The 25,123-nt window shown below is 51.1% G+C and overlaps 1 protein-coding gene across 1 annotated transcript in view; it reads right to left on the reverse strand.

Annotated features, from left to right (window-relative positions):
• Positions 1-18,270: 18,270 nt before the first annotated feature.
• MAPKAP1 (mitogen-activated protein kinase associated protein 1) overlaps positions 18,271-25,123 on the reverse strand; it is a 280,354-nt gene continuing 273,501 nt past the window's right edge. Inside the window, 1 exon segment of the mRNA XM_023510481.1 lies at positions 18,271-19,897. Within this exon segment, the coding sequence (XP_023366249.1) occupies positions 19,772-19,897 (126 nt within the window). The 3' untranslated portion in view covers positions 18,271-19,771.

The following is a 25,123-nucleotide window of genomic DNA, read 5'->3' on the forward strand; positions in this document are numbered from 1 at the left end:
ATGCCGTCTTCCCTGTTCCAGCTCATTGGAAGATTAAATAAAGTCCCCCCACCCCCCACCCCATGGAGGAGGGAGACCAGCCCTGTTCTTTCTGGCTGGGCTGGCTGCCTGAAGCCAGAGCAAGAAATAAATCTCCCAGAGAAAGCCACTTTGCTCACACGATTTCAATCCAACAGGGCATAGTGGCCCCAGTCACTTCTTGTTTTATTTAGCTGATAATCTTTTATTGTATCAGGGGACCCTTGCAGACGCACCGTGTCTTTCCTGGCCATAGCTTCCCCGAGCAGCCAGTCGCCCAGGCCTGCCTCCCGGGCCAACCCTGCTCTCTTCTGCTCCCAGGTGTCTTCCCCTCCCTGCGGGTTAACTGTCAGTGCCTAGAAGGTAGGTTCTTGGTCCAGGGGATGGGGAAGGGGCCGGCAGTGGCACAGCCAGGCCTCTGGGGAGCTCTGCCTGCTAGATACCAGGTCTGGGGCCCCCACCCCAAGAGGTCAACAGAGGTGAGACTCACTTGTTCAAACAGAAAGCTGTCTTTTCTCCACCAGACTCTGGGAACAAGGGGCACTGGACAGGCAGACAGGTTCGCCTCTTCTTGGAGTCACAGTCATGGGAGCAGCTGTCTTCATTTTTTTTTTCTTTTGAGACAGTCTCACTGTGTCGCCCTCAGTAGAGTACCATGGCATCACAGCTCACAGCAACCTCAAATTCTTGGGCTTAAGCAATTCTCTTGCCTCAGCCTCTTGAGTAGCTGGGACTCAACTGCAACGCCCACTGCAACGCCCAGCTATTTTTTTGTTATAGTTGTCATTGTTGTTTAGCAAGCCCGGTCTGGGTTCGAACCTGCCAGCCCCAGTGTATGTGGCTGGCACCCTAACCACTGAGCAATGGACGCCGAGCCCATTTGGTTTTATTTCATTTGGATCATCAAGTACAGAAACCAACATATTAATTAATAATACTAAGAAATATAGAAAGCCAATAAGGTATTCTAAAAGTAAGTAAAAACGAATCTTCCCATCACAGATGCATGTGATTGGATAGTGATAATGAACTTTTTTAGTTATGGGGTCAGGACAGAAAACTTTACAGCTAGTTAAGGTACTCAATTACTACTTTGCCTGATATTTGTTAGTTTTTGTCTTTTTTTTTTTTTTTTTTTGAGACAGAGCCTCAAGCTATCCTCCTGGGTAGAGTGCCGTGGCATTACAGTTCACAGCAACCTCCAACTCCTGGGCTCAAGCGAGTCTCCTGCCTCAGCCTCCCAAGTAGCTGGGACCACAGGCACCCGCCACAACGCCCGGCTATTTTTTGGTTGCAGCCGTCATTGTTGTTTGGCGGGTCCGGGCTGGGGATTCGAACCCGCCACCTTAGGTGTACGTGGCTGGTGCCTTAGCCGGTTGAGCTATAGTCGCTGAGCCTAGTTTTTGTCTTATTACCTTTTCTGCGTACCTCTTTATACTACTGCCAATTAATCTTATATATTAACAACTTTCCCACACAGAAGATGTTCTTTGAGTTTATAATCATATTTACCTTTCAGAGTTCAACCTGGTGCCATGGAGCGTTTTAGATTCTCACTGGAGTCTGATAAATGTTATGTAAATAAAGATTTGGTTGTGATTTCTTAAATATATTTCTAGTTTTTAAGTTAAAAACAACTTTTTATTTTGAAGTAGTGATAAACTTACAGGAATTTGCGAAAGTAGTATGGGCAATCCTGGGTACCCCTTAGTTAGCTCCTTCCCAAGTGCCCTTTCGCATGACTGTGGTACAACATGAAAACCAGGAAACCGACGGGGCACGAGTGTTAAGCAGACAGGTCCAGATTCAGATTTCACCAGGCTTTACACACTTTGGTTTCTGGGCATGTGTGTTTATGCATTTTAATACTATGTGTGAGTTCGTGTGACGTGGATGTTTTTAATGACTATTTTGATTTCGCCTAACTTTTGAATTTTGGGAGTATAACTTCCATAGTGTAAGGTAGAGACGTGCACAGCTCAGTGAATGTTTTACCTGTGGCCCTCTCCCCGAGCAGGGCAGTCTTGGTTGTTCTTGCACTTGGGGAACAGTTTGTGCCCCGAGTCTGGCTCCTTTTGGAGTGTGAGTTCAGGGAGGTCCCCGTGGGTGCCTTTCATCCAAATATATTAGGGACTCAAAACAACTCAAGAGCAAGAAACCAAATAACCTGATTAAAAAATGGGCAAAGGTGGCTCGGCGCCTGTGGCTCAAGCGGCTAAGGCACCAGCTACATACACCTAAGGTGGCGGGTTCGAATCCCCAGCCAAGGCCGGCCAAACAACAATGATGGCTGCAACCAAAAAAATAGCCAGGCGTTGTGGCGGGTGCCTGTAGTCCCGGCTACTTGGGAGGCTGAGGCAGGAGACTTGCTTGAGCCCAGGAGTTGGAGGTTGCTGTGAGCGTGATGCCATGACACTCTACCCAGGGGGATAGCTTGAGGCTTTGTCTCAAAAAAAAAAAAAAATGGGCAAAGGGGCCTGGCACAGTGGCTTATGCCTGTAATCTCAGCATGTTGGGAGGCTGAGGTGGGAAACGAGGAATTTGAGACCAACCTGGGCAACATAGTGAGACCCCATCTCTAAAAAAAAGAAAAAGAAAAAGACAAATAAGCCAGGCATGGTGTTGTCCCAGCTACTTGGGAAACTAAGGCAGGATTACTCGGGCCCAGGAGTTGGAGGCTGCAGTGAGCTATAACCTGCACCAGGCTGGGTGACAGAGCAAGACCTTGTCTCTATAAAAAAAAAAAAAAAGCTGTGGTACAATGTGGTAACTACCGTGAGTAACAATACCCAGATACCCAGCATACTGTAAAACTGCTATGATCAGGGCACTTTTGCTGTCACATTAGAAATCCAGAGATTTTGCAGAAGAAAAGTCTCGGAACACAAGGTGGCCCCTGATGCTTTAGAATCTTCTCATTTCCATGGTAGCCTTGACAGAGCCTCAGGTGTGAGTAGGAAGTGGGGATGCCTTACCCTCATTGGAATAAATGCATCTGGGGACTCTAATCATCATCATTGCTGACTTAATTTTTATGTACTTAATTTCCCCAGGAAAGAAGACTATTGCTTCTATCTTACCCAGGAGTAAGCAGAGACTGGGAGAGGTAACTTGCCCAAGGTCACACAGCTCAAGAACAGCAGAGTTGGTCTCAGACCTAAGGCAGCTCTGGCTCTGTCCATCCACCTCTGTCAGATCCAAACAACTGGCCAGAGACAGCAGGGAAATGCTAAGGACAGCGGATGGGTCCTCGGGCTTCACTTGGGGGAGGTGCAAAGCCATGCTGAGGCCTGGGGTGTCCTGGGTCACATCAGGCCGGATGGCAGCTGGCTCAGCCCCTCTCCCCCACCACTCCTTGCCTGCTCTGGTCACCTTCTTCCAGGGCCCTGCTTGTCCACCCTCTGCTGAGCGAGATGCCTCTTGCCAGGCTTGTTCTGCTGCGGGGGAGGGTAGACATCAGTCCTTTTCCGGTGCCCCTTTGCCCAGACATGGGGGGGAGGAGGTGGTGCTGGTTAGAAAACACACCAGGGATTTGTTTGAATCAGGGATGGTAAAGCAGCAGACACTGAGAGGTCGAGGCCACTGAAAGAGTGTTTGTCACTTACATCCCCCTCAAAAGGGGCACACCACGCCCTGGAGGGCCATAGCCTTCTGTGGTTCCCAGGGAGGGAATGAACGGGCCTGGTAAGAACCAGGGGCAAGTGCAGGCCTGGATTACGCGAGTAGTCTGAGGAATGTCAGGGAGCTGTGTTTGGGAGGGTGGTGTCCAGTTGTCTAGTACCTGGCCCTGGGGAGATTTAGGTCACGGGGAATACTGGCTTAGCTGTGAGAGCTGGATAACAGGGTGTGGGAGATGTGGAGTTTGGGCTGGTGGGTTCACATGTGAAAGGCCTGTTATTTGTTGTCACTAAGAATTATTATTTTTAAGACAGAGCCCCTTGGTAGAGTGCTGTGGTATCACAGCTCACAGCAACCTCCAACTCCTGGGCTTAAGTGATTCTTTTGCCTCAGCCTCCCGAATAGCTGGGACTACAGGCGTCTGCCACAATGCCTAGCTATTTTTTTTTTGGTTGTAGTTGTCATTGTTGTTTGGCAGGCCCAGGCCGGATTCAAACCCGCCAGCTCTGGTGTATGTGGCTGGCGCCTTAGCCACTTGAGCTACAGGCGCTGAGCCATGTTGTCACTAAGAATTAGCTGGCTGTGGGAGGCAGTTCCTTCAGGATTAACGAGGCCCCCCAAATGTCAAACCATCATAAAATACAGAAAAATAAAAAACATGATTTAGCTGGGAGTGGTGGCTCATGCCCGTAATCCCAGCACTCTGGGAGGCTGAGGCAGGTGGATTGCTTGATCTCTGGAGTTTGAGACCAGCCTGAGCAAAAGCGAGACCCCATCTCTTCTAAAAATAGAAAAACTAGCTGGGCATTGTGGTGAACACTTGTTGTCCCAGCTACTTGGTGGGGGGCGGGGGGCTGAGGCAGGAGGATCACTTGAGCCCAAGAGTTTGAGGTTGCTGTGAGCTATGATGCCACAGCACTCTACCTGGGACATAAAGTGAGACTCTGTCTCAAAACAACAACAACAAAAAAACAAAACTAAAAACCCGTGATTGATAGTTGTCACACAGGCATCTGGTCCCACATCTTCTAATGCATACATGCCATGGCCCCACTGACCTTTGCTGAAAGTCTTGGGCCCTCTGCGCCTTCACTGTGTAGCTGGGGCCTCCTGGGCTCACGTAAACCTTTCTGGATGCTGCTGTTATTTCCAGCCCTCGCCCCTGCCTGAGGCAGAGCCCCCTTTCTCTACCCTGTCTGGGCTCCTGCTAAGACGTCCTATCCCCCGAGCAGTAGGGACTGCAAGCCACTAACAGGGACTGTCCCCTCCAGGGTCATTTGGTCATGGGGTGGGGAACATTTCTGATTGTCACATGGGAAGAGTTTGAGAGGGCTGGGGTACAGGCATCGAGAACTGTCCTACCCCAGATTCCTGGTCTGAGGAACACAGAGCTCCCCATGTGTGGCGCAGGATTGAGGAACATTGGAAAACAGCAGAGGGACACACACCTTGGTTAATGTGTCAAATCTCATCCTACCGCAGGCATCTAGCAGGTGGGGACATAGGCCCAGGGTGGTGGAAAGTGCCAAGATTAGGAGGCTGGCAAGTCACTGGGCAGGGATTTGAACTCAGGTCTGTCTTACCCTGTCGAGCCTCCAACTGTGACTGCTCTTCCAGAAAACCCTCCGAAACGGTGGCACCCTGTCTGAGGAAGGCTCAGGACTCTTCTCCCAGGAGGCCGCTGCCATGGCCTTCTGGGCTGTGAACCCGAATCACCCACCTCAGCTCTGTTAGGCGTGATGTCCTGCAAAGGGGATTCACTTGGGTTGAACAAGCGCACTGCTTATTTGGATCCTGACAAGATTAAAAGCATGAATGGGGGGGACCAGGGTGGAGAGGAAGAGTCCTGGGTTTGGAGCCTGAGACCTGCCAGTAGACCTGGGGCTGCCCCTGACTTGCTGCTGTGCTTCTTTGTGCCTCATTCCTCCTCTGTGCGTCTTGGTCGATTATGCTCGCCCTGTAGAGCTGCTGAGGGCCCTTGGCACAGAGTGGAGGTCAGGGGACAGCATGGGTGGCATCTGACCTATTCCAAGTGATTCACTCTGTGCCTGCTCAGGGCCCGGCCTTGGGAACCAGCGGTGGCTGGACAGGCAAGGGGCGGCCTCCTGGGTCTGCCCTGCTGTGAGCCCCAGAGGGGCTTTCTAGTGGGAGATGGTTTCACTCCCACTTTATGGGCTAAATTGTATCCATTCCCCACTACCTCAGAAAGAGACTGTGTTTAGAGATAGGGCCTTTAAGGAAGTAATTCAGTTAAAATGAGGTCATTAGGGTGGGCCCTAATCCAATTTGACTGGTGTCCTTGAGAAGAGAAAATTAGGACACAGACACACACAGGGAAGAGGATGTGAGGACACAGGGACAAGACGTCCGTCCACAGCCAAGGGTTGGGGCCGCAGAGAAACCGACACCGCCCTGGCCGACTTTCGGCTTCCAGAACTGTGAGAAAATACATTTCTTTTGTTTAAGCCCCCAGTCTGCATTGTTAAGGCAGCCGGACAGATGAATACACCCTCCGGTATGTCTGAACCTGCCTTTGGAGTTGTGTGCAGGGCAGTCCTGGCGGCTGATACCACTGAGAATCCAAGACACCCAATTAAACTTGAATTTCAGATAAACAATGAATAATTTTTTAGCATACATTGCATGATACATACTTACACATGTGCTAAAAATGCCTTATTTATCTGAAATTCAAATTTAATAGTAGTCCTGGATTTGCATTTGCTGCATGGGCCACCAGACCACAGCTCCAAGGCAGTGGCTCCCACCTCCACAGAGACTCAAGGACACAAAGACCAGCCAGGGAGCCCAGAAGCAGGTTGGAGCCAGAGGCTGCTTCCCAGGCCCCAGCCTCTCTCCCCAAACGACTCTCATCTCCCGCACAAACATATTTATTGGGCTTGATGGCAAACAGATTATGCTTGTCCCGGGAAGGGCAGCTCGAAAGAGAAAACCTTGAAGTCCGGGAAATAATGATGAGGGGAGTTAAATTAAAGTGCATAAAACCCTCCCGAGAGATAACGGCAGGGTGAGTTACAGGCCCGATAAGGGACTGGGGGCTCGCAGAGGGGGCTCACAAAGGTCGCCGAGCAGCGTGCAAAGGACCAGGAATCATAAATATGGGGCAAGATGCCCAGCTGGGGTCACCAGGGTGAAAATATTGGGGTCATTCCAAAAACAATTATCCTGCTTGGTTTGCTCTTCAGGTCTTGTAAATCTTTCACCTTTTATAAAAGATTTCTGGAGAAAGAAGCATTTTGGAAGCTTTAACTGATTTTTGTGGCTGTTTGCTTCTGGGTGGCTCTGCTGGAAGAAAACAGACAAAGGAGGAAATGCAATTACCCGGCATTCTCAGGGGCACAAGGATGGGTGGTCGCGTTTCCTCTTATTCCTTGGAGAATTGGGGCTGCCCTGGGTTTTGAGTCACCCTATTGGGCATCTTGACACAGTTCAATAATTTGTTTGTTCTGTTGTGAACCCAGTTGCTCCCCCATAGGCCCTGCTTCAGGGCCAATGAGGTGGCCATCTTGGCTGTGGAGGTGGCCATCTTGGCAATGTGGTGGCCGTTCCAGCTGACAGTGCAGCCACCTTAACTGATGTGGTCATTGTCTTGGCTGCATGTAGCCAGACTCGTGTGCCCACACTGACCTCCCAAAGCTGGAGAGTGGGTCTAGGCTGCATCTGGCCTCATGCTCAGGGCTCTGGCTGCACCCTGGGTCCAGCCCTCTGCTCTTCCAGGCTGGTTGGTTTTACCAGAAGCAGGTAATAATTTGTTCCACAAATGTGTACTGAGCACTGGCCACTCTGTTGGGCCCTAGTGCCTAATCCTCACCTCTGTGCTTCAGCTTCTAGGTAGCCATTTCCTAGGTTTCTCTGCTCCCCACTGAACATGCACACCAAGTTGGCGGCACCTCCAAAATCTCTCTCCCATCTACTCACTCATTTATTTCTTTTGACCCTGAAAAGAAAGGATTTTTAGCCCATTTTCCAGATCAGGTGACTGAGGCACAGAGATTAAGTGATAGGTCTCGTGTCACACAGACAGGGGATGAGGCAGAGCTGGAATTTCAAGCCCTCTCTGCATAGCTCCAGAACTATGTTCCGGCTGGTGTCTTGTGCTTCTCAGTCAAGAATAATGAAGGGTTACGAGTGCAAGGTCTGCAGTCAGAAAAACTCTGGGTTGGAATTTCTGTCCTGCTTCCCCCTAGCTGAGTGACCTTCGTGGGGGGGGAGGTCACTGAGCACACTGAGCCTGCTCTCCTCATTTGTGCAGTGTCACAGCCCAGCCTGGTGCGTGGTGTGTGAGGCTCAGCACCCAGGGGCCCAGGCTTGGAGTCTGGGGGTGGCAGCTGGTGCTTACCTGTGTGCACGAGAAGAGTTTTCCCCACTGGCTGTGGGAAACTATTCAAATTGAATTTGAGCTGAGTGGGACTTGGAGCTCCTTCAAGTTTCAGCCAGATTGAGGTGTGTGGGAGGGAGTGAGGGGGAGGCTACGGGGAGGCTAAACTCTAGAGTGTCCGTGCAGGAACTCCCATTCACCGATTCATTCATTCACTCGCGCATTCATTCAACAAACGTTATTTTCTGCCAGACCTGCTCTTGGTGCTGGGGGTACAGTGAGTTGGGAACAAGATAGAGTCCTCCCTAGCCAGAGCTCAATCTTGGGGTGGGAGACAGATGGGAACCAGGAGGCCCGGGAGGAGGCCACTGATGTGTGAGGGTGATGGTGGCACGTGGTTGAAGGCAGGAGTTGCTCTGAGGATCCTGTGGAAGCGTGCGGGGTGACAGAGGCCCAGAGAAGCAAAGCAACTTGCCTCTCATTACACAGTGAACAGGCAGTGGAGCTGGTTTGCCTGACTCCAAGCATCGTGCTCTGAGTCCACAGCCTCCTGAAAGAGCTCCCTGGAGTTGTGACCTACTCCAGTTCTAGACATGTGGGCAGGTGCTTTGGCAAAAAGGGTGCCTGGGAAACATCGCATATGTGACCCCCCTACTTGGAGCACAGTGCATGGTGGCCCATTAAAGGCTCTGAGGGGTTCCCTGGAAGAGAAACCTGCTTAGCCATGTTCAACTTGGCATTTCTCAAACCTCTGTGTCCATGGAACCCTTTTGGGACCAGGACACTTCCCTACATGGCACCCAGGCTCCTGAGCCAGCTGGGGCTGTCACCACTGGTCACACCTGCTGCCCCCCATTTGGGGGCTCAAAGGTGGAGCCATGACAGTGCTCAAAGGTGGAGCCATGACAGTCAGGGGCAGGGGGCCCTGGGAGGCCTGGTGGTCCTCAGGCAGGCAGCCATAGGCATCCATACCATCAGGGTGATAAGAAAGAGAAGAAGGGTGACAGGTAACCCAGCCTCAGAGGAGGGGAGTGTGGCTTGGCCCCTGAGGGCCCGGCCTTGACTAAGATGATGGCTTCAGGGGGTCATGGCCACCCAGCCCCAGCAGCCCTTCCCCAGGGGCTCCAGAAACCGGGAGCTCCAGTGGGCAGCAGGTAGAGCCCCAAGGGCTGAAGTGGGCGTGTGGTTTGGCAGGCTTCCTAGAGGAGGAGGTTGGAGTCAGGCTGGTGGGGACGGCCCAGCTCAGGCCTCTGTAGGGAGGTTGTGAATAGTGACAGTGACAAGTGAGGCTCGGAAGGACAGCCAGAGAGGCCCATCAGATCCTAGCTCCATAATGAGCAACACGTGCCTCCGGAAGACAGCATGACTCCTCTGAGGCTGGACATGCTCATCTGTAAAATGGGATCCTTCAGGGCCTAGACCAGGCTGGCAGAGAGTAATATGCCTCTGGTGGCAGTGCCGGCCTGGGAACAGACAGAGGCCACTTACAGTCTTTCTCTTCTGAAGAACCAGACACTCTGAAAAACACTTCTTGACCTGAAAAAGTCCCAACTGGACGTTCCTGTGGGTCTGTCACAGACACGACTTTGCAAATCAGATGTGACAGGGAATGTGTGCTGAGATGGTGGCCAGCTGTCGGGCTGTGGGGGAGGGGCTGCTCAGGGACCACACGGTCTCCTTGGAGAGCAGACGCTGCCGCCCAGCCATGCCAGGTGCAGGTGTGCGAGGCCAGCAGGCGGGCAGGCGGGCCAGCGCTCAGAACTCACACATGCATGACACCGGCACATGCATGTGCAGACACATGGCATCTACACACAGACACACACTGCACACACATATGCATGTATACACTCACACAGAGATATACACACAGAGACACAAACGTGTACCAGCAGATGCACACGCAGACACTGCACACACTCGCGGAGACCGACATGGACACTTGCATGTACACGCATGTACACTTACACAGACACATACACATGCAGGCACACTCTTGCATGCTCTCAGACTCCGGCAGGGGGGAGGTGCAGGGATTGAGGTCAGAGCCAGGTCTGCGGCCCACGAATGCCCCGGCAGAGTTTCCTCACCTTTCAGGTATTGTCACTGAGGACAATGCTAAGGGCCTCTGCTTTGGGACAGTTTGAAAAGAGTGGTGAGCACAGCGCTGGGCACAAAGGGACTGCTGACCAGGCCTGCCCACTTTGCTGCCCCTGGCCAGGAGCAGCCCCTCCCTTTGGCAATATCCTTCCCTGGAGTCCAGGACCCTTGTCCTGATGGGGCATGTCCAAGGATGGACATGTGTCCGCCTCCAGGCCAAGGGGGTAGAGTATGTGCTATTTGGGGGAGAGGTCCTGTCCCTGGAGGCTGTGAAGCTGGAACAGCCTTTGGTCCCTCTTGCCCTCCCAGATGGGCATGCAGTGGGGTGGTCTAGGTGGTGCAGGGTGGCGCCTGGGAGTCCTGACTGGGTGACAGACACATTAAGGAAAGGCTAGTCTCCAAGTCTGGGGGTGTGTGGAGGTGTGGCTGTCAGCCTGGGCTCACTCTGATGGTCCGGGACATGCGGGTCCTGTCAGTGAGGGCCCCTCACAGCCTCCTAGGCAGTGACACCCATGAGTCCCCCTCCCACCCCACTCAACGTGGGGGAAACCGCAGTTCTGCTAAGTGGGAAACTTGTTGGTAAGGATAAGGAGGACCCTATAGCAGAGGTGTTTGTACAGGTTGACCTTATGGCCCCAAGGTCAGGGTGTCTGAGCCTGGACTCCCCGTCACATCTCTCTGCAGTGGGTCAGATGGTGGGTACCCCTCTTCCTTCCCCATGGCGAATGGCCCTTGGGGCTCCTTGCCTTGGAATCTGTGCTTCCCAGGTGTCCACCAGCCTATTGGCCTCCAGGTGAATCCATGGGAGCTGGGCTCACAGCCGTGGCTGCAGATGGGCTTGTGGGAAGACTGTGTCCACCTCTGCTCTCTAGAACCCCCTGCCCCACAGCTGCCTGCTACAAACATCTGGTCACCAAGCTCTGGAGGACAGTAGGAGCCCATTGGACCATGAGTTCCCCAAGGCCAGGGTCCAAGTCAGGTCATTTCTGTGTCTTTGGCCCCACTCAATAGGACTTTGCAAATGGCCCGTGAGGCTTGGTGCAGGATGGGTACCAGTGAGTACTTGCTGAATAGACACTTACATTCCTGCTGGATTGGGGAACTCACCCCCTGTCAGCAAACTGCTATCATCTTACTGATCACTGCCTGCCCCACTGAGCCTGACCTAGAGGGATTTCAGCAGCCTGAGAAGGGTCCCTATTCCTTGGCTTAGTCCCTCCAAACCCCACAGTCACGCAGCTCCCCACCCGGGGTGGAAACGCCCCCTGTAAATCTGTGTTAACAAGCCTGCTGTGGTGGCATGTTTCTGCCAATCAAGAAGGCAGTTGTATCATGCAAGTTGTATCATGCCTGAAAATGGACAGTCAACCCGTCCCACTCTCTAGGTTTCATGTTTCCATGTTGTAAATTTCTCCTTCTGGTTGATGACAGCAGGTGCTTGGCCACATAGGACCCTGTCACAATTGGCTCCTAATGCCCAGAGGCCCTCCCTGTGTGTAAGCCTTGGTGGCCCATTTCACAGAGGTCCTCTCTGAGGGTGGAGTGAGTCACCCAAGGACCTGATGTGGTGACTCAGGATAGGGGGTAGGGTGGGTAGGCCTCCTGCGCCAGAGTGGCATGAAGCCCCCACCTCAGTGCCCCCCAAAGGCAGCTGTGAGCACCCCTCCCTGACATTGCCAGGTCTTCCCCTGGCTGCTTCACCTGACCCTGGGAGGGGGCTGCACTGAGAAAGCCAATGGATGGAGGGGCTTTGCATGGATGCCCTTGGGGCTTGCACTGCTGGGGGACTGAGGTCTCAAGAGCTGGGCAGGAGTGTAGATCAGTCAAAACATAAATCCTGGGTCAGCACCGAGCTGAGGCTTCTCTGGCCAGATGCTCAGACAGGTGTTTTCGGTTTTGTAGTAGGCATGACAGACCCAGTCCACAAGTTCAGTTGGGCAGCTTACAGCACCAGCTTAGATCCTGCCCGTGGGCCCTGCAGCCTGGGACCCTCTCTGAATGAAAATGGGATCGACACCTCCAAATGTTGACCCAGTCCTGCCAGAACCCTCACTGCCTCTCTGCCAGCCCTGGCTCCCTTGTCGGCCACTTCGTCCTTGAGGTTGCCCTCTTTGTGGAGCTGATAACCTCCTCTTTTCCTGCATGTTTACTTAAAACATCTCCTGGGCACCAGATCGAACCATGGTCTCATTAAGGACAAGAAAATTGGCACAGATGAGCACAAGGTTATCTTCCGGCACCAGGCAGAGCTAGGATCTGAACCCAGGCCTTCTGAAGGCACAGCCCATGTTCCTGGCCCCTGAACCATCCTGGAGCCTCCCAATCACGGCTTCTGTGATGAATCCTCTGGTTCTCCCAGGGAAGCCACCAAGTATAGTCTCATTTTTCAGCAGGGAAATGGAGAGGTCTGACACCTCCCCAGATTCCAGGGTTTGGCCAGAACAGTATCTCCTCAGATGAGTTGGGTACAGAGGTTTGGAATAATCTTGCTTCTGGAACTTTCTCTCCTAATTTGCAGCCTCCCCAGCCCTTTTCGCTAACGCACATCAGCTCAGCCCTTAAAATAGTCAAGGGCTTGAAGAACGCTAAAAATTTAATGTATGTTAAAAGGGTATTAAATTCTAAACTAAAATTTACATGGAAATATGACATTAAAATATTTTTAGCTTTCAGGAAGCTGGGGGCTGGAATGCTATAATATAGACAAATTTTATCATTTTAAAAAGAATTAGCCTCACAGTATTTTTTACGTAGCCACAGAGTTAAAGCATAAAGATGGAAGCCCTTCTGGGGCTATGCAGCAGGGCGGGCAGGGGTGAGGAGGGGAGAGGCAGCTTGTGAGGGGCCTGGGAGGGAGGGTGCAGGCTCCCCCAACCCCGTCCCCTGAGGCCTGAGGTCCTGCCTTGGCCTGTATATTCCCAGAAAGTACACGACCAGGTGACAGACCTCCATGGCTGTCACCAGGCCCTCCTATGTGCAGGGCTGAGCACATTATTTTACTTTTCATGCACCTCCCTGAAGAAGGAGGGACTCTGTCTCAGGTGAGCCAATGGTCCAGAGAGGTCAAGTCATGAGCCTGGGTCACATAGCATGGAGTGGTGTTTTCATTCCTCTTGTAGATTCTCAGCTCAGTCATCTGCCTTGGGGCTCTCGGAACCTCCACTTGTGGCGATCCCAGGAGACTGGGCTCCCAGGAGGGTGGCAGGGTGGGGAGATGGGTACTGTGTGAATGAACACATGCTGATTTGGGAATCTTTGGGGCTGAGCTCACAGATTGAAAGAGGAAGCGGAGACTGCCCTATGCACTCACTACTGGGGCTCCCTCACTGGCACCCAGCTGCCTGGCTGGTTCCAGTCTTCAGGAGCTGTGTCCTGCTTCTGAATGAGGAGGGGGGACCCAGGGGCAGGACCCTGGCTATGAGGTAAGGCAGGCAGAGCCCAGCGCCCTGCTCCAACCAGCCCTCCTCCAGACCTCCCTCCCCAGCCCACCTCTGCTCCTGGCAGAGGCCTTGGGGTGAGACCCCACGGCCCAGCAGGTGACCAGCCCACCAGCAAAGTCCTCTTGAACAAAGGTCGGGTGAGGGAGGACCTGGCAATCGGTGGTCACAGCTAGGGGTGCTGATTAGATGGTCACCCCAATGAACCTTAGTGGGAGCTGAGCACGGGCCACACTACTGAGCCCTCAGCACCATGGGCTCTTACTACTGTGTTTCCCGGAAAATAAGACCTACCCAAAAAATATGCCCTAGCTGGATTTCTATGCATTCGTTAAATATAAGCCCTACCCTGATAATAAGACCTAGTGATGGACATGGCTGTGCAGATACACTATGCCATGCATTTCGGCACAGAAAGAAGACATCTCCTGAAAATAAGCCCTAGTGTGTCTTCTTGAGAAAAAATAAATATAAGACAGTGTCTTATTTTCGGGGAAAATACGGTATCTCCATTTTACAGCTGGGGAAACTAAGGCTCAGAGAGATTGAAGAATTTATCCTGAACACCCAGTTAGCCACGGGCAGGGCCAGGACACCTACCGGACTACATGTCTCCTGCTGGCCCTAAGGAGGCCCAGGGCCGGCTCTTCCCACCAGCTGCAGGTGCTGGTGCCCAAGCAGGGGGCTCCGGAGCAGCCCTGCCCTGGGGAAACTGGCAGGGAGGGGCGCCCAGCTGAAATGACCACTTGCTGCCTGGCAGGCACCTCCTGGGCCGACACCTCCGGGAGGTCACTCATTGGCAGTTAAAAATCTATTGTGACTTGTCAGAAAAATGAACAAATGGGCACATTATTTTTTCATTCCGGACCTCAGCATCTGTTTGTTTAATCAGGAAGGAGAACGGGAAGTCGGCAAGGGCTGCCCGTGCGTTTTATGCAAGTTTTCCTCTGTCAGAGGAGTTTAAATGGGTAATGAACAGGCCATGGTGATTTGAAATATAATCCCATTATGCTGACGAGATTACCGGGCTTCAGACTTCACAAATCACTCCCAGGGCTTTTATCCAGAACACCACCCTGTTGGAAGTTTGCATTTAAGCAGAGGTGTTTAGGGAGAACACAACAGGTTTAACTCTTTCCCTCTCTTTGGCTGCTTTCCAAGGAGCAGAGTCCAGTGAGTGGGGCCATAGTAGGAGCCTCAAAATCTAGGGTGTCTTGGCCATACCGATTGAAGCAGAGGTCCAGTGTGACTGGGGGACAGCGGGGGGTGGGGGAGGAGGTGAAAGGCCAGGGGGCTGAACCCTGAGCATTCTCTGCCACTTCCCAACCGCATGGCCTTAGGTGAGGGAATTTGTTTGTTTTGCTTCAGTTTCCTCATCTGTAAAATGGGGATCAGGTGGGCATGAGGATAGCCTGAGAAAATGGTTAATTAGCTAGTAAGTAACATTAGCTGACAACTTAATAGGAGGCAGGAAGCAGGCTGGGCATTGTGGCTCATGCCTGTAATCCTTGCACTCTGGGAGGCCGTGGAGGGTAGATTGCTTGAGGTCAGGAGTTTGAGACCAGCCTGAGCAAGAGTGAGACCCCTCTCTACTAAAAATTAAAAAACAAAACAAAACCAACCAACAAACAAAAAACTAGGTGGGCATCCCATCCTGGCTGGCACCTGTAGTCCTAGCTGCTCCAGAGGCTGAGGCAAGAGGATTGCTTAAGCCCAAGAGTTTGAGGTTGCTGTGAACTATGATGTCACAGTACTCTATCAGGGCTACAGAGTGGTACTCAGTCTCAAACAAAAAAACAAAAAACAAAAAACAAAAGAAAACCTAGGTGTTTTCTGTTAGCCTGTGGGATGTGTAACTGTGGTTACACACAACATGATTTTAGTGGTGCACAGATGGACATTTTAAATTTGAAGTCATGTATCTTTTAATTTTTTAGAAATAGGATCTTGCTATGTAACCCAGGCTGGGTCTTTGGTTCAAGCAATCCTCCCACCTCAGCCTCCTGAGTAGCTGTGACCGTATATGTATATATTTTTTGTTTTTATTTTTTCAACATGTGTGAAACTGGTATCCTTATAATGAATGTTTTTGTTTTAACAAGGATCAGAACACATATATGCAGGTCACCAAATCTGTGACCTTGTGGCCATTCTTGTTTAGCGTGGGGTTTAAGGTGAGAAGAATGTTAGCCTGCATCAGTTTAAAGGGAAAAGATTAAGTCATCAACAAGCTGCTGCCACCCTGAGGTGGTGACGAGTGGGCAGCATGGTGTCATCTCATGATGGCAGACATTATGACTGTTTCTCAGACATGGGTGACCCATCTCCGGGGCTCACACTCCTGTGCTCTTGGAGCAGGTGTCCACATGATGGATTCTGGCCCACAGAATGTGAGTGGAAGGGGAAGGAACATGCGTTCTTCTGCTCTGTTCTCTAGCCCTCCTGTCCCCTGCCTTGCCTTCATGGAACCCTAAAGAGGATGACTTTGGGTGAAGAGAAATCATAAGCTTTTGCTCTATGTAGCCCCTGAGGTTGGAGGGCTGTCTGTTGTGCAGCCCATCACAGCCCATCCTGACTAGTGAACTCATCTTATCCTCATAACTTTCCTTTGAAGGGGCTAGTATTATCTCTACTTTACAGAACTGGACACTGAAGCTCACAGAAATAAAGTAATCCATCCAAAGATACCCCAACCAGGAGACGGAGTGGGAATTTGAACATAATCTGCCTGACTCCAGGGTGTGCTTTCTTAGGAAAAGTGCTGGATGAGCATTTCTTTCACCAGATCAGTTGGCGAGAAAGGGCAGGGCAGGTGGGAGCTGGTGGGCACAGAGGCCAATGGGAGGGAGGGCAGTGAGTATCCTGTGATAGAGACAGAGGGAGACCGGGGGACAGGAAGGGAAAAGGGGAACCTACCCAGTGTCAAGTAGATGCCAGGTGTTGGGCTTTCTTTCTCTGTCCTTTTTTAAATATACAAAACATTTTTACCATTTTAGTCTTTGTGTGTCTGCGTACATTGCCAGGGCTGGAGTGCAGTGGCATCATGTAATCCCCCTGCCTCAGCCTCCCGAGTAGCTGCTACTATAGCAGCCACTATACATGGTACTACTGTGTCACCATGCCTGGCTACTTTTTTTTTTTTTTTTTAGAGAGAGTCTTATTTTGTCGCCCTCGGTAGAGTGCTGTGGCATCACACAGCTCACAGCAACCTCCAACTCCTGGGCTTAGGCGATTCTCTAGCCTCAGCTTCCCAAGTAGCTGGGACTAAAGGCACCCGCCACAACGCCCAGCTATTTTTTTTGTTGCAGTTTGGCCAGGGCCGGGTTTGAACCTGCCACCCTCGGTATATGGGGCCAGCGCCCTACCCACTGAAGTGCTGCCCATGCCTGGCTAATTTTTAAAATTTTTTGGTTGAGTTCCAGCCCAGAGCTGTCAGGGAAGGTCAGCTAAGGATAATCACACTGGCCAACAAGAAGTGCTGACTCGAGTGGCAGTGAGTGCCCCATTGCCAGACGTATACAAGCAGAGGTGCAAGGACTGGGATGGAATGTGCTCTTATTGTCCCAAGGAGAGGATGGACTTAATGGCCCCACAGACTTCTCAACTCTTGGAATTCTCCTTCAGAAGCAGAGAAGCTCCTATTTGGCAAACAGAAGCCACTAGAAGGAAGGTCGGCCTCACTGTTGATTTCGAGGTGCTTCAGACATCCCTAGAGGGGCCTGGAGAGGTCATCTAACACCGCACCCTCACTTTCAGATTAAGCAGCTGAGGAGCCACAAGGCAGCAACCAGCTGGGAGCCACATGGCCGCCAACTGCAGGGCGGAGCCCAGATGTCAGCAGCAGGGCTGCATACCTGCCAGTCACCAGTGGTGTGTCTAGGGCCAACCTCTGAAATGGAGGTAATGATAGGACCTGTCAGAGGTTGTCGGGGGAGTTCTGGGCTAACACACATTTAACAGGGCAGCACACAGCTGGCCCTCAGAAGAGCAGGGGTGGGACGCGTTCTCAGTGGCCAGCTGGGCCAGGGCTGTAGGGACCCACTGCCCAGGCTTATCAGCCTGCCCACACTGTAAAGTCCCCAACTGAGTCTAGAAGCCCAGCTGTGAGTCATCAACACCATGCTTTTTACATCATGTGGAATGGGGGTCTGAGTTGGTGCCAGGTCAGGAGACAGGGTGGGAGGTGGCAGTAGGACCTGCAGTCTCTTCAGTTAACTGGAATGCATAGAGCCCCCGCTTTGCCAAGCCTGGTGCTGGGAATAGTATGAGATGCTGTGTCCTGGGGAACCTCAAGACTGGTCTTAAAATCTAGGTGTGTGTGGGGTGGGAGGACTGAGGAAAAGCTGCCACAGCAGTTCTCAACCTGTGGCTTGCGACCCCTTTGTAACACTGAAAATACATCACGGCCTTAGGAAGGTTGGGAACCACTGACACTTGCTGGACCTAGGGGCTGGTGTAGTGTTCCCTGAAATTACTCCTAACCTGGACATGTGAGTTCTGTGTGAACTGAATGTGTCACATTTCACTGTAGACAACAGTGCTCGGTGCTGATTTTGTAATTGCAGGAGGTGATGGTTCCAGTGTCACCAGACAGAAGAGGGCCATTCTGTCTTGCTGTGTACCACGGGGCCCCTTGGTGGAATGCTGGTACCGTATCAGCGGCCAGCAGGTGTCACCACCCAGAAGTTCCCTGAGAGCTGCTGTCTTCAGCAGTTTATACTCAAGACTTTAGGAATTCAACACAATATACAAGAGAAGGTATTTATATGACTTTTATTTTAATATTTTAATATTGAATATGTCACAAGATTTAATGACCAAATTAGTCATTTACATTTTTCAAAGATATCTAAATATAAAATTGCTAAAAATTCAAATACAGATAGCAAGCTACAAATCATATATTTTTTTGTTTCCAGGGTTGGTAGGAATGGAAGACATTAGAAAAGGATGCTCCTTGTGGCTGAACAAAGGTCAGAATGAAAGAGGAATTCATTAAAATGACCCCTGTGCAAAGAAATAACACTCAGCGTTGAGATACTATTTTAGATGCATCTCCTCCTGTACAGCAATTTAAAAAATGTCTTAAATGCAGGTCCTCAGTGAAACATCGGGCCCTCGGCTGTGGCCAGGGATAGTACGAAAGGATGTCACCATGGGAGGAACACTGGAGAGGCCACCAAGGACTGCAGAGGCATCTGGTGTGGCCAGAGGAGTGGTGTCAGGGTTGTCTGATCCCTTGCCTGTTCCTACCCGGGCAGTCAGGGCTCGGATGCTGGTGTCCTTCTGCTCACGCTCTCCCTGACTCAGTGAGAACCAGCCGCTTCCCGCCTGCTCAAAGGGGCAGGTGCTGTAAGAAGAGAAAGGGAAATGAGGCCCCTTTAAAGGGAGCAAAGCAGAGACTGTTCCAATTCCAGGAAGATCCACATGCAGGTCAAACTGTCAGCTGAAACCTACATTTGCTATTTAAGAAACAGAAAAGACCACTCTGGCCGGGAGCTCAGCCTGAGCCGAGGACTAGCCCTCGCCCCTTCCTCCCAGTACCAGTGGCTCCTGCGGCTCTGGTCAGAGGCACTGGGATGTGTGGAGAAGGACGATGACACAGCTTTGGACACACAACACTGGGTCCCTTTCCCAACTTTTACTAAGATGCTGTCCTCAAAGCAAATGCACTCATTTAAACAAATGGTATAGTTAGAACTATTGACTAAGACCTAAACATTTCTTCTGAAAAATTGAACCATAGCTTTTCCAATCTGCCTGTTCAATATGGGAACAGATTTCAAAGAGAATAACACAATCAATCCTTTACCCCAAAGAATGGTCCATCATACCAACCATGATAAAGAGTACACCTGTTTATTAAAAGGAAAAACAGAAATGTACATTTTTGTTCTTTGTTTGCCTTAAGAAATTTGATCAAGTTGCAAGGAAATGTCTGGGCATGGCTATGTACATCCTCGGCAGGGCGTCAGGCAGTGAAGATGGCTGGGCAGCACGTGGCTCCTTTAGGGGTGGTCTGGCCCCCGGGCATTGCTAATCAAAGCCATTGCCAAGCAGGCTTCCATCTCCTGGCAAGGTCCCCAGCGCTCCCTCCTAGGGTGCCCCCTGCTCCTTCCCTAAGAGCCCAGAAGCCCTGTGACCATGAGCCAGGGGCTGGCCTCCCCCCAAGGACTGCAGGACACAGGGTGGACTATCAGGCCCATGGTCCTGGCAGCAGGCTCTGAGCTACGGCGCAGACTGAGGCTGGAGGCCAGTGTCATTGCTGCCCGGATTTCTTCTCCTTCTGGAAGCTGAAGCTTGTACGTCTGTTCAGTTTTCTTTGTTTTTGAGCAAAATATTCAGCCCGGGCAGTGCTTGCTCGTGATTCCAGGATGTAGTTAACCTAGAAAGCAAGAGGGTACAGCTCAGTCACTTGCCAGCTGCTCCCTGTTGGGCCCAGGGCGAGGAAGCGGGTGGTAGGGAAGGCCCTGGCCTGGGCTGGGTGCCTCGGGGCCAGGTAGTCTCCTGCAGACGGGGTCCAGTCATCACAGCAACCTGGCAGGCTGGGCCCAGAGCCCCTGCTTCATGATGGGAAAATGGAGGCTAAGCAGACAAGGGACTGTATGAGCCTCTCTGTCAGTGAGATTCCCCAACTCGTATCCCTCCTTGACATGAGCTGTCCTCCAGGGGGCTGTGCCTGGGGCTGCCTGGCTCTGCTCCCAGCCTGCTTTGTGACTGGGGCTGCACAGAACCTCTGTGAGCCTCATTTCCTTCATCTGAAAGACAGAACATCACAGGGGCAAAACAAACAAAAACAAGGCTCTACATTCAGCCTCCGACCAGCCAGGCTTGGAGCTTCCAACTGGGGTATTTCCTTCAGTGCTCAGGGCACCCCACCAACCAGGGCTCGCTTGACAAAAAGGAGAGTGAGGCTCAGAGGAGAGGTGTGAAGTGGCCCAGGTCACCCAGAAGTCAGGGTGGAAGCTGTGAGAGGGGCCATGAAAGCCTCACGTGCAGAGTGGGCCCAGCTGGGGCTGCCTCCTGGGCTCTTGCTACTTTCAGGCCAGCCGCTGGGGGATATTTCCAGAGCCACACACATGTACCTCCCACTGCACACATGGGCATTTCACCAATCTTTAGCACCGTATAAATGCCATGTCAGAGACTGGCCCCATGTGTGGTTCAAGGGACAGAGGGTCTCTGACCTCAGTTAAAGAGACAGACTTGGTCCCCGCCCTGAGGAGCTCACTGTCCAGTCAGTGTCCAGCAGCACAACACGTGCCACAACAGGTGTAGAAGCACAAAGGCACTGTTTGGAAGCACGGGGTGGGAGCAGAAAGCAGAGAAAAGGAATGAGCTGGGTTTTGAGGGATACATATGAGTTTCTGGGGGTACAGGGCAGAAGAGAAGCAGCTTGTGTCAAGGTACAATAGTGTGGGGCCCAAGGAACTGCAAAAGCTTAGCATGGCTCAGTGAGGCAGGGAGGAGACAGGGAGGAGCCAAGGAAGGGTCTGTGCTCAGACCCGCTTCCTAGTGCAGAGGATGAGCCCCCACAGGGTGATGAGGACAGAGCAGTGCTATGATGTGTATGCTAACAGCTGGCATGGTGCTGAGTGCTTCTCAAGCAGATGCCATCATCACCTCTACTGGACAGGTGAGATAAACAAGGCACACAAGGGTAAGTCACAAAGCTAGTAGGTGTCAAGCTTGAGGAACACCCCTTTCAGCTCCCTAGCCCCCACCCCTCAGACACCACTCCTCTCCCCCCAGCCACACCCTGGCTGGGCTTTTTGTGAACAAATGTCATTTCTCTTCACCTGCAAATATGTAAATGTTATGACCAGAGACTTGAGTACTTCTGGTTAGAGAAATTAGCTGCCCCTTTCTACTAATGCTACTCTGAGGGCTTTGTGTCCTGTACCTAGAGGACGGGGAGGCCTCCGTTGACCCTGAGGCGGAGCCAGAGGGCTGTCAGAGGAGGCAGCACGGAGATGGCAGCCTTGATGGGGCTGAGGCTCCAACACAGTCCCTCCCAGCTTTCCGCTCTGATAGCTGCCAGCAGCAGGCGTCAAAGGCTCGTTGTGAGTACAGAAGGCCCGACACGCTCGGCCCGCTGCCTCCCCAAGTTACCAGCTGAGAGCAATAAATCATGAGGACTGCAGGGCCCGGCTGACGATTTGGGACAATACAATGTATAGAAATAGGTGGTTTTATCATTTTTAATAAAAGCAATCTTTGGATTATACTGTTTGTACACTTAGCCAACCTAGGGTTTTCAATATGTTTTTGGAGCATATAATTTGACAAAAGCATTTGAAAATGATCCTTAACGAGCCTACTATTTCCTAAATTTATTATCTACAGTGCTTTGTGATAATCACATAGATAATTTTAATGGAAGATTAATGTAATAATCAAAAGATAAAAACGCCCTTTGGTCTGCCATTAGCTGGTTAACATGCTGTGGCTTAAAACTTGCACAATTTTATGCACTATAGAGTGTTTCACTTCCGATGCATTTTACAGCTTAAGGCATAAAAATATAGGGAGTTTTCATGGTCAATAAAGCCACAGCCTCCATCACTCGATCAAGAGAAGAACCTGATTTGAAGAGCCCAATGATTCCTCTGAGATTCATCTCAAAGCCTGAAGAATTAGGGACCACACATGGCTTAGCTCAATTACAGCTTGGGTGGGAAGGTGGTGGCTCTGGAATGCCTCGGAGCTGGGTGGAAGAAGAGGATCCACCCTTATGTGCTCTATGGCCTTGGCCTCCACTGCCTCATCTATAAAATGGGGCCAATAATGTCTGTACTCTGCAGGGTAGTCAGGAAGATTGAGATTACATACATAAAATCATACACATCATGTAGTCATTGCTCAATGAATGGCAGACATTAATGTTTCTATGGGTGGGCTGGATGCGGTGGCTCACGCCTGTAATCCTAGCACTCTGGGAAGCCAGGGTGGGAGGAGTGCTTAAGCTCAGGAGTTCAAGGCCAGCCTGAGAAAGAGTGAGAACCTGTCTCTACTAAAAATACAAAAATTAGCCAGGTGTGGTGGTGGGCACCTGTAGTCCCAGGTACTCAGGAGGCTGAGGCAGGAGGATTACTTAAACCCAGGAGTCAGAGGTTGCTATGAGTGAGGCCTAAACTCTGTCTCAAAAAAAAATTTTTTTTTTTAGAAGACAGAGACAGAGTCTCGCTTTATTGCCTTTGGTAGAGTGCCATGGTGTCACAGCTCACAGCAACCTCCAACTCCTGGGCTAAGGAGATTCTCTTGCCTCAGTCTTGCACGTAGCTGGGACTACAGGCACCCGCCACAGTGCCCAGCTATTGTTGTTGCAGTTTGGCTGGGGCTGGTGCCCTACCCACTGAGCCATAGGCGCTGTCCCCCCCCCCCAAATATTTCTATAGCTGGAAAAAGATGAGATGAAATGACTTGATGGAAGGTTGCCTGTTCAAGATAGTTTGTTATCAGCCCTTAGCTCTTATTTCTTCCCTTCAATTTCCATCTAAAGCTCTCATATTATGGAAGACTCCTGGATTCTAGAATAACAACATGTATTACTTCTGTCTAAGACTGACCTCTAAAGAGCCTCTAATACATACCAACATTTCTGCCCAATTCCAGGACATGGGGGTGTGGGGCTCATCACTTGGGTGTTGGTGCAAAGCTCACAAAGACATGTTCATGACACTACGGGCATGGTGGATAAAGCTAAGTATTTAAATTGCTATAAAAAGAATCAAAGACAGGAAAAGTGAGATTGCATCTCCCATAGGATCCCACCATTAGTGCTCTGAGCAAACCAGGGCTGGGCATGCTACCACTCCCCTGGAGTCTGGCACATGGTGCAATATTTCTACAAATATTTTGGTATGAAAACAGACATTTTAGGAGAGACGACAAGCCTCGAGGATTTTGCAGAGGAGCATCTGCTTTTCAGGGGAGCATTTGGTCCTGTAAAATGATTTCTGTGCACTTGATCTTCCAGAGTCTCGTATTGAAGTCATAAACCTGTGTTTCTGTCATCAATCTGCTGTTGTAAAAATTATTTTGATGTCAAACACAGGATTATAATTTTACTAGAATCCTCCTCAAGTCTTGAATATTTTAATGCTGGCTATAAAAAAAGAAGCCCAGCCCCTGATGGAGTAATGGAATATTGCTTTACCCAGTTCTGAGCATTCTGTGTATACATGCTGCTTGTGCTGTCTTGTGGTGACCTGGCAAGTCATCATATTTTATCTCATCTTTTTCTACCTCTACAGGTGGCTGGCTGGAGCTCTTCTGGGTAGACACTGTGTCCCCACTGCCTAGTCCCAGGGGAGCTCTGACCACGGTGGACTGTGAACCCCCTACCTTTCATCCAACTAACCATGCTATCTGTCGTGACCCGAAACGTCCTTTGTCACCTACTATATTTGAAAATCTTACAGCCACAGGGACTTCGTCTCAAAATGTTCCTGTAAAGCAATTCCATTCTGCTGAAATCCCCCACTCGACTCTTAAGGCTATGCACATCTGGGGAATTAGGAACGTAAGCTCTGGAATCTGGCAAACCTGGCGTCAGGTTCTGGTTCTGCCAACTTATCAGCATCATATCCCTAGTGAAGCTACTTTTTTTCTAAGCCTGACTTTCATGTAGGCAGTGGGAACAGTTTGTACCTCACAGAGCTTTAAGCCTGCAGTTTGCAGTCTCCCAGAGTGTCTCAGCTACTTTTACTATCATCACTTGATGCCTTCAACTCTTAAGAGGAGGGGGAATGACAGCTCAGGGAGGGCTCCCGTTCCTCATCTGACATGCACTCTAGTGGCCCTTTGCTGGGTGGGCCAACATAGGTATCACGAGCCCCTTTTAGAGGGTGGGTAAACTGAAACCTACAAAGATGATGTGATTAGCCAGGATCACACAACCAGGGTCCCTCTCTGGTTCTAATCTCTGCTCTGCCAGAGTGGTTTTGTTCTTTCTAACTGACCAATCCACATTAGATGTGGCTTGGCAAAAGGATCCTCAGCTTGGAAGAATCTGAGAGCCACCAGTCCAGGCTACTCGGGGTGTGGTGCCCAGAGCAGCAGGGTAGGCAGCACCTGGAGCTTCTTAGAAATGTACATTCTTGGGTCCTAGGTCCTAACCTAGACCTTCTCTTAGCTGGAGGCTGCTCTTCAAGGTCCTGTGCAGTGTGGCCCCTCTAGCTGCCCCATGCCCACCCTGCCTCAGCCCCTCCACAGGCCACTGTCTGATGCGTTCTCTCTTCACCTGGCAAACATCTGTGCCTTTTCATTTGTCCTTCAGGTTCAGCTTGCCTGGCTTCCCCACCATGCCCTAAGTCAGTTTCCCCTTACACACCCACTCGTTTGAGACTAGTTAGAGACAAAGCACGCTGGGGGCTGAGACTAGTTAGAGACAAAGCACGCTGGGGGCTGAGACTAGTTAGAGACAAAGCACACTGGGGGCTGAGACTAGTTAGAGGCAAAGCACGCTGGGGGCTGAGATGAGTTAGAGGCAAAGCACGCTGGGGGCTGAGACTAGTTAGAGGCAAAGCTTACTGGGGGCTGAGACTAGTTAGAGGCAAAGCACGCTGGGAGCTGAGATGAGTTAGAGGCAAAGCTTACTGGGGGCTGA

Source organism: Otolemur garnettii, unplaced genomic scaffold (genome assembly GCF_000181295.1).
Source record: "Otolemur garnettii isolate 467f Iridium unplaced genomic scaffold, OtoGar3 scaffold00014, whole genome shotgun sequence".
In the NCBI taxonomy this organism is placed as follows: Eukaryota; Metazoa; Chordata; class Mammalia; order Primates; family Galagidae; genus Otolemur; species Otolemur garnettii.